The sequence below is a fragment of the Solea senegalensis genome, linkage group LG20, assembly GCF_019176455.1.
Source record: "Solea senegalensis isolate Sse05_10M linkage group LG20, IFAPA_SoseM_1, whole genome shotgun sequence".
NCBI classification, from domain to species: domain Eukaryota; kingdom Metazoa; phylum Chordata; class Actinopteri; order Pleuronectiformes; family Soleidae; genus Solea; species Solea senegalensis.
In genome coordinates this window covers 52,090-60,249 of record NC_058039.1, presented here as the reverse complement: position 1 = coordinate 60,249, position 8,160 = coordinate 52,090, and the positions used below count along the sequence as shown (strand labels likewise).

General features: G+C 40.8%; 2 protein-coding genes and 1 non-coding gene across 3 annotated transcripts; 2 read left to right on the top strand and 1 right to left on the bottom strand.

Moving 5' to 3' along the window:
* On the top strand, positions 1 to 5,005 carry LOC122786804 (polyadenylate-binding protein 1-like). Its single transcript, XM_044053301.1, has 13 exons — positions 1 to 198; positions 780 to 895; positions 1,105 to 1,244; positions 1,342 to 1,436; positions 1,525 to 1,662; positions 1,998 to 2,093; positions 2,652 to 3,018; positions 3,128 to 3,235; positions 3,340 to 3,482; positions 3,577 to 3,661; positions 3,867 to 3,997; positions 4,395 to 4,494; positions 4,688 to 5,005. The coding sequence occupies exons 1-12, from the start codon at positions 25 to 27 to the stop codon at positions 4,485 to 4,487; spliced, it is 1,686 nt and encodes a 561-aa protein (XP_043909236.1). The 5' UTR covers positions 1 to 24; the 3' UTR covers positions 4,488 to 4,494; positions 4,688 to 5,005.
* On the top strand, positions 1,775 to 1,908 carry LOC122786972. The gene has a single exon (XR_006362521.1). It is a non-coding gene; the product is annotated as a small nucleolar RNA SNORA5 (small nucleolar RNA).
* Positions 5,006 to 5,789: 784 nt separating the features above from the next.
* LOC122786096 (type-4 ice-structuring protein-like) lies at positions 5,790 to 7,928 on the bottom strand. The gene is made up of 4 exons (XM_044052120.1): positions 7,848 to 7,928; positions 6,720 to 6,791; positions 6,465 to 6,585; positions 5,790 to 6,105 (listed from the first exon to the last, which is right to left on the bottom strand). The coding sequence occupies exons 2-4, from the start codon at positions 6,766 to 6,768 to the stop codon at positions 5,904 to 5,906; spliced, it is 372 nt and encodes a 123-aa protein (XP_043908055.1). The 5' UTR covers positions 6,769 to 6,791; positions 7,848 to 7,928; the 3' UTR covers positions 5,790 to 5,903.
* Between the last annotated feature and the right edge of the window lie 232 nt (positions 7,929 to 8,160).

Sequence of the window (8,160 nt, the reverse complement as noted above, 5' to 3'; positions counted from 1 at the left end):
ACAGCTGAGCGGGCCTTGGACACAATGAACTTTGATGTTATTAAGGGACGGCCTGTGCGCATCATGTGGTCGCAGCGTGATCCATCACTGAGAAAGAGCGGCGTGGGAAACATCTTCATCAAGAATCTGGACAAGTCCATCGACAACAAAGCTCTATATGACACTTTCTCTGCTTTTGGCAACATCCTGTCATGCAAGGTAAAAAGACCCTGAGCTATGTCGTGTTTGCTGTTTCTAAGGGGAGGGGGGGAAGGTTAAGTGTCACTACAGTGGTGAAGCATTTTTGAGTGTGAGCAGAATTTGCATGTGTTTGCTTTTCCCAAGTGTTTCATTCAGACTGTAGAATGATGAAAGACCTTCTACTCTGTTAATACCAGTGATACCATCACCTAACAGATACTAAAAGAGTTTGTTTTCACGCAATAAAATCAATTTATGCTGATAGTTGGATTCTGTAGATGCTGTTACAGTAAATATGCCATGGGAATTGTGCTAGTCAGCAAACTGTGTTTTTTGTATTTAAATATTAAAGGTTTGAGATCATTTTTACTTGACAAACCTCACATTGAGTGTCCCAGAGTGACCCTGCGGAGACGTATTCTCAAGATACAATTGGTAGAAGATGTTTCTGGGTTTCTCCACACAGCACAGTCCCATTGCAAAAAAAGAAGAATTTCAAACACTTTATTTTGTAAAATTACTCCAGGCATTATGAAGATTTATATTCTATTACTGCATGTGTGTGAGGCTTAAAAAGGCATGTGTCTTCCTTCTCTAAGGTGGTTTGCGATGAGAGTGGCTCTAAAGGCTACGGCTTTGTGCATTTTGAGACTCAGGAGGCAGCCGAAAGAGCCATTGAGAAAATGAATGGCATGCTGCTCAATGACCGCAAAGTGTAAGTGAATGTTTTGTCTAGTTTTGAAATTTGTTTTGTGCAAAGAAATGTGTGAATTGAGTCTTTTTATCCGCAAAGATCAAGACATTAGGGTAATAATGTAAAGATACATCCCACAGTACTAACTCAACCACACAGTTCAATAATTTGCCTTCTGTTGTTTATATTTATTACTTAAATGGTATTGCTATATTTACATTTCACTACAGATTCGTGGGCCGCTTCAAATCTCGCAAAGAACGCGAGGCCGAGCTTGGTGCCCGAGCCAAGGAGTTCACAAACGTCTACATCAAAAACTTTGGAGAGGACATGGATGAAGAGAAGCTGAGAGAGCTCTTTAGCAAATATGGTCAGTTGGTTGTATTTCGTTCTGCTATATTTTTCATAGAATTTTTGCATCCTCTGTGGCGAAGCACGGTCACTAAGGTTGTAACTCTGTCGCCCAGGTCATGCCATGAGTATCCGCATCATGACGGATGACGGCGGGAAGTCTCGAGGCTTTGGATTCGTCAGCTTTGAGAGGCACGAGGACGCCCAGAAAGTAAGATGGACTTTTCCTTTTTCTGACCCACTGAGAATGTCCACCATTTCCTGCCCCATAGCTGACTCTGTATTCTTGGTTGGTGCAGGCTGTGGATGAGATGAACGGGAAGGAGATGAATGGCAAGCTGATCTATGTCGGTCGTGCTCAGAAGAAGATTGAGCGACAGACGGAACTCAAGCGCAAATTTGAGCAAATGAAACAAGATCGCATGACTCGCTATAATGTAAGTTTCTTTGTCTGTTGATAAGTTGGCCTAACCAAAACCAGAGTAATAGACCATAATACAATTTAAAAAAATAACTTTATTGTATATCATAGGCCTGGGATGAAAAGAATGCAGCTTTGTCAAATTCAGTGCTCTCTCTTTAGTAGGTTGCACTGGCCAAAATGGCTGCAACAGTGACTGTAGTTCATGGGCCTCACATTTCTTCACCATAGACTGTGGGGATGAATATGTATTACAACATAAATTTAAATGTACAATGACTGTTTCTGCACAACTCCCTCAAGAAAGAAGAAATAAAACACATTTGAACTACTTTTACTTGTCTTTTTCAGGGCGTCAACTTGTATGTGAAGAATCTTGATGACGGAATTGATGATGAACGTCTGCGAAAGGAGTTTGCACCGTTTGGCACCATAACTAGTACCAAGGTACTACTCTCAGCTGTTTACTTATTTAATTAAAATTGACCGAATACTATTCAGGCTGCATCCATTCTATTTTGTTTCCCTTCTATTTAATTTTCAGCTCAACATGAGAACTCATTTGTGTATATATTAACACACCCCGATTGGTAATCATGATAATGCACGTATAATAACGTATGTGCCAGTGTAAACGGGAAGCTTTTTGTTATCAGCCAATAGTTGAATTGTGGCCATTTAGAATGAGTCAGAAGGAGAATGAGTCATCATTTTTAAAAGTTTCTGTTTCTGCCTGTCCAGACTTATGTGCAGCCTCAGGGTTTTCATACAAAAAATCAAGCCAGCATCATATTCATGCTTCTCTGTTTTTGGGGCTAAAAACATTGGGTAATATGGATGGCAAGAGCAGAATCTATGTGTTTTTGATTGAAAATGGTGTAATGTACTGTAGATGTGGCCTCAGTTACAGCCCTGAGACTATGCAGATGTATAGTTGGTATTTATTGTTAATAACAATCGTAATACATTGCATCTAGAATTGATTTTATTGGACGTTCCCCTCAGGTGATGATGGAAGGTGGGCGCAGCAAAGGCTTTGGGTTCGTCTGCTTCTCGTCGCCTGAGGAGGCCACTAAAGCTGTGACTGAAATGAATGGACGCATCGTAGCCACCAAGCCACTGTACGTTGCCCTGGCCCAGCGGAAAGAAGAGCGTCAAGCCCACCTGACCAACCAGTACATGCAGCGCATGGCCAGCATGCGTGCGGTCACAAACCCAGTCATCAGTCCCTACCAGCCGGCTCTGCCCTCTGGATACTTCATGGCAGCCATACCTCAGACCCAGAATCGCGCGACTTACTACCCAGCTGCAGGCCAGATGGCCCAGCTGCGCCCGAGCCCACGCTGGACCACCCAGGGTGCCCGGCACCAACGTGAGTGTCCCATTGTCACTGTGTGTATATATATTGTCATTTTAAAAGCAGTAGTACAGAAGCTGTTTGTACTTGTACATGATATTGATATATTTCTGTGGGTTCATAGAGTTCCAGAACATCCCAGGTGCCATGCGTCCCTCAGCACCACGGCCTCAGACCCTCAACGCGATGCGACCTGCCTCTGTGCCTCGCATGATGGCCACTCAGCGTGTCGGTCAGTCACTTATACTCGACCGGTAGCTTGTTTTTATTACAGTTTCTGTGTTTCTTGCACGTTTTGTGTTGATCGACCCGTCTCCCTTTTTGTCTTTTGTTCAGCCGCTCAGACAATGGGCCCCCGAGCCACCTCGCCCGCCGCAATGGCCAACCAAGTGCGCGGAGTCCCTCAGTACAAGTACGCTGCAGGAGTCCGCAATCCCCAGCAACACATGGCTGCTCAGTCACCCGTCGCCATGCAGCAGGTAGGACTGCATGTTCCACACCAATTCACCTACTCCTACTCTGCCTTCTGTGTTTCAAAGTCTCAATCTGACTTGTAATTCTTTGTCTCCTCAGCCTGCAGTCCACGGTCAAGGACAGGAGCCTCTGACTGCTTCCATCCTGGCTGCTGCTCCACCACAGGAACAGAAGCAGATGCTGGGTAAGATCCGGCAACAGGAGCAGATGCTGCGTCAGCCTTACATAGCATGTTTTTCATGTTTTTTTTATCCTTGGTCACTCCAAGCACTTAACATCTTGTATGCTATTTTAAAACTGGGACAAATGACACAGGGTTTATCACACCCAGACAAAATATTAGGGTTAATTCCATCCCGTCTAAAGTCCTCTATGTGTCACTCCTCTAGGTGAACATCTTTTCCCACTGATCCAGACCATGCATCTCAGTCTGGCAGGCAAGATCACTGGCATGCTGCTGGAGATTGACAACTCGGAGCTGCTCCACATGCTGGAGTCTCCAGAGTCTCTGCGCTCAAAGGTCAGTAGGTTTTAGAGTTTGTTAACATTAAGAGTCATTTGATTTTATCCACCGCGCAGTCCTATGACAGATCTGCCTGTGCACACTCATAAGCAGTTAAATTGGTGTACCTTATGAAGTGGCTGTATGTATTTTTTCTGTGAATGCAGTACTTTTAAAATTGTCACAATAATTTAATAAGTTTTGATTTTGTTTGCCCGAGTCATCAGTTGTAACGCTTACAGATTATATTAAAGGAAATAATGTTTCAGGAAAACCAAAAAGTTTTTTTTAAGTTTTAAAGTTTCAGTGTGTGTTTCATCAGCTTCTGCGACGTCATTTAAATACTCGATAATGTCAATTTGCATATCTTTAAAACAACAATCACCATATAGTGACCTCGGCTTGATGTTTGTAGGTGGATGAGGCAGTGGCTGTGCTTCAGGCCCACCAGGCCAAGGAGAACGCCCAGAAGAATGTGACAAACGCAACTGTTGTCCCAAGTGTCTGAACTCAAGGTATGTCTAGTTTTCTACAGCTGCTTTTTGTGATGTTTTGGGGGATCCAAACAGTTTTTATGAAGTATCACCCAGGCCATTGTATTCTTCAAGGGGAATCAATATATTAAAATATATATATTTGAAAGTGATATTGTTCTGATTATAAAGCATATTTGGTATTCATTTATTTTACATCTTTGTGTTTTCACAGGAATGTGCATCCTTGAGATTAATGTCATCAACGGGGGGAAAAAAAACAATATAAAAAAAAATAGAATTTAACAGTGAAAATTAAAAAAAAAGAAAAGAAGACACAAAACAACGTAAAAGAAGTCAAATAATATTTTTGGCAACAAGTCTCCAGCCAGGCTTAGGATAGACGGTAACACCAGGCCTTGTTTGCTGAGTTAAAGAGAAAAAATCCAAAAAAAGAGAAAAAGTTTAAATGAAAAAAATGATTGAAGGCTTTTAGAGGTGAGCTGAGTTTGAAAGCATTCCTTTCTGCCATTTTATTCCCTTTTAAATGTTTGAATGTACCCGGTTGCTAAAGCCTCTTATTGTGAAATTTCCTTTGACCTTTGCTTGCTTAAATAAAAATGACTTTAAAAAAATCTGTATGTGTCCATGTTTGGCTTTAACCCTTAGTGCTCACGTGACCGCAGGTGCACCCATACACAACTCCTTATATGGACATCCTGCGGTGTGTGTTTATACGTCACACAGCGTTTTTTCTTCTTATGTGATGTTGAGTCAAAGTTATGATTCATTTTATATCACATTTTTAGTAGTAATATAGTAGTAGTAATTGTGCAGAAGTAACTAAATGGAGCGTTTTGTTTTTGTTCATAAAAACAGGCCAAGTGAAATTTGAACTGTGATGTGTTTCCATATTTCACATATTCAATCCTATTTTAAACATTTTGAGTTCTTTTTGTTTGGTGTGTATATGTAGTTGGTGAAAATTATTTCTTTTTTCCATCAGATTACCTAGGTTGTGCTGAAAAGAAGGACATAAGACACTCTATATAGCCTCTGTATATACTGTATGTTTGTTAAACATAGTAATGGAAAGAAGCAGCTGAAATGCTCTGAGTTGTAAGGGTTAAGAAATGACCGATTTATTCCTGTAGTATGAGCCACTTTTGATTTCTTCCTGCCATCTGGGTTGTAACAGGAGTTGGAAGCAATCCCATATGCTTGTCAAAACAAAAATGAAACCCTTTTTAAATGAACAGGTTGGCAAAATGAAAATATTGTGTTTCAAATCTTTATTTGTGCTTTGATACAGAGAAAATAAATATCGGTGTTGATGGAAAAAGCACAGAAACACGTGTCAGGCTGTCATTCCTTTAACTCCGTCCATGACAGAGGAGATGGTGGTGGTGTGGTGGCGGCACACTGACTGCATCCTTTGGACCATTGGCTGTTTAGTTGCCAAGGGCGCGGGCCTGGCCCATCAGGGTCTGCAGGTACTCCTCCATCTGTTTCTGGAACTTGTCAACAATGGGCTTGATCTGGGCCTGAGCTTCGGAGGCCAGGGGTTTCACCTGCTCCTCCATCTGGGCCATGGCAGATTTCACCTGTTCCTGGACCTGAGCGGCCAGCGGCTCCAGCTGGGTCTTGATGTTCCTGTTGAGGAACAGCAATTTTATTTTTTTATTTTTTTTATTTATTTTTTTTCTATAGAAAAATAAGAAAAAAAAGACATCTGCCTGTGGCATAAATAATTAAAGGTAACAACAAGGCACTGAAGATGACTGAAATTATCATCCATCCATTTTCTACCGCTTTATCCTCCATCCTCCAGGAGGGTCACAGGCATAGAATAGAATAGATGCACTTTATGAAACTGGGAAATTATAGTCTAACTTTGTTTAGTGCCTAGATTAAACAGGGAGTAAAAGAGACGAAAGTGCTATGAATTTAACTTAAGTATTATAAATTTCAAATGGGAGTTTTCATATGGAAGGGTTCGATGCTGTACTCACTGAGCCTGGTTTGCCAGGTCCTGGTTGCTGATCACCTCAGTAATCTGCTGGGTCATTTTGTTCCTGAACTCCTCAATCATGTGGACGATGTCGATGTTGGCAGCATCTTGAGCGAAGCTTGCTGTGGGGTTTTCCAGGGACAAAGACAAAAGAAACGTGACGTCAGTCAATTGAGGAAACGTCCAAATAAAATAGAAAATATGCACAAGTTTTCATCTGGAGAGACTAAATATAAGTAACTGTGAGGGTCCAAACCTTGTGCCACAGCAAGAAGGACAACGGCTGCAATGAGGGAGAATTTCATGGCTGATCAGAGGAGGAGAAGACCTAGAGAAAACAAACGTTATTTAGTTTTATAGTATATGTGTAATAAAACAGCTCTGTATCTAATCACAGACCTGCTTTACATGGTGGTTGTTGTCTCTAGTAGTGGGATTAAAGATCGACTGTTGCTTAATCACATGACTCACTTTCTTTTTCTAGGAATCCTAGAATTTTTTTTAAATCTTTCCTCTGAGTGTTTGTCCAAACCCACGCACCAACATGTGTACACTTTATCTACTTTATAACACAAACCAGAGTGATGTCCCTGAAAAAGACTTGATTGACACAACTGAGATTGTGTGTGTGTGTGTGTGTGTGTGTGTGTGTGTGTGTGTGTTTTTTTTAAAAAAAAACTACTTTCAAGACAATATAACTTTTATTTTTTTAACATGAGTACATTTTGTTAAGGTTTTATGTCACATTTTAAATGGAGGAACACAAACGGGAGCATGTCTGGTGTGGAAAAGATGATTTCTGTCTCTGTTTCTCTTCATCATTTAAACATATTTCATCATCAACTCATATTTAAGAAAAAAGAATGATCTGAAATTAGCTTGAATGGAAGTTTTTAAGCCGTAATTCGTCACAGTGATATAAATCATGTCATCCACACTGATGTCACAAGTCACTACATCGTTAATTGATATTTCTAAAAGTCAGATTTGAATTACAATGAAATGTTACAGATTCTTTGCCCTATTTATTTTATAGTTTCCACTTCCCACTGTTTTATGCATTTGAGTGTCATTTGCTTCTTAAGGAAGTTTTATATGGATCATGAAACACATTTGAAAGTAAAAGTATTGTTCACATACTTCAATTTGGGAAAAAGTGCATGATTTTTGTCTGTAACCTGTTGTTTTTCCAGTTGTTTGTCTTTAAAATTAATAAAAAGCATCAATTTGAAAATGAAACATCAACATGACAGTTGACAGGTTATATTTGACTTTCAAAAGTCAGTTTTAGAAATAGTAGTTTGAATACATGATTTATGTCTCAGTAAATCATGTTGCCGTTTAAACCCACGAGTAAAAAAAAAAGCACCAGAAGTGGACTTACCTGTACCGCAGGAGAATCTGGACCGGATGGTGTCTTCTTCGGAGACTCTGGCCCTTCTTATAGTCTGGCTCGGTGATGCGGCGCTGTCGTGAAGTGAACATGATTGGACGAGATAGCGAAGGCGGAAGATTATTGGATGTTTGTGCCAGTAAAGCAGTGATGGAGTCGCAGTGCTGACCCTTGCTGCTCTCTCTGCCACCTGGGCAAACTGAACCAAAGTCCAACAGTCCCTCTGCTGACTGTCCAACAACCAGCATGAGTGTGTGTCTTATCATGTTGATTAAATAAAAAAACACTTAATCACCAGTGACAG

What these genes read in the sequence shown, in the direction of transcription:
- LOC122786804 (XM_044053301.1), top strand. Translation starts at nt 25, where the DNA reads ATGAACTTTGATGTTATTAAGGGACGGCCTGTGCGCATCATGTGGTCG. An exon ending in CTGCTCAATGACCGCAAAGT is followed by an intron (nt 896 to 1,104) that starts GTAAGTGAATGT and finishes ATTTCACTACAG; the next exon opens with ATTCGTGGGCCGCTTCAAAT. An exon ending in CAGAGTCTCTGCGCTCAAAG is followed by an intron (nt 3,998 to 4,394) that starts GTCAGTAGGTTT and finishes TGATGTTTGTAG; the next exon opens with GTGGATGAGGCAGTGGCTGT.
- LOC122786096 (XM_044052120.1), bottom strand. Translation starts at nt 6,768, where the DNA reads ATGAAATTCTCCCTCATTGCAGCCGTTGTCCTTCTTGCTGTGGCACAA. An exon ending in CCTTCTTGCTGTGGCACAAG is followed by an intron (nt 6,586 to 6,719) that starts GTTTGGACCCTC and finishes AAAACCCCACAG; the next exon opens with CAAGCTTCGCTCAAGATGCT. An exon ending in GACCTGGCAAACCAGGCTCA is followed by an intron (nt 6,106 to 6,464) that starts GTGAGTACAGCA and finishes GTTCCTCAACAG; the next exon opens with GAACATCAAGACCCAGCTGG.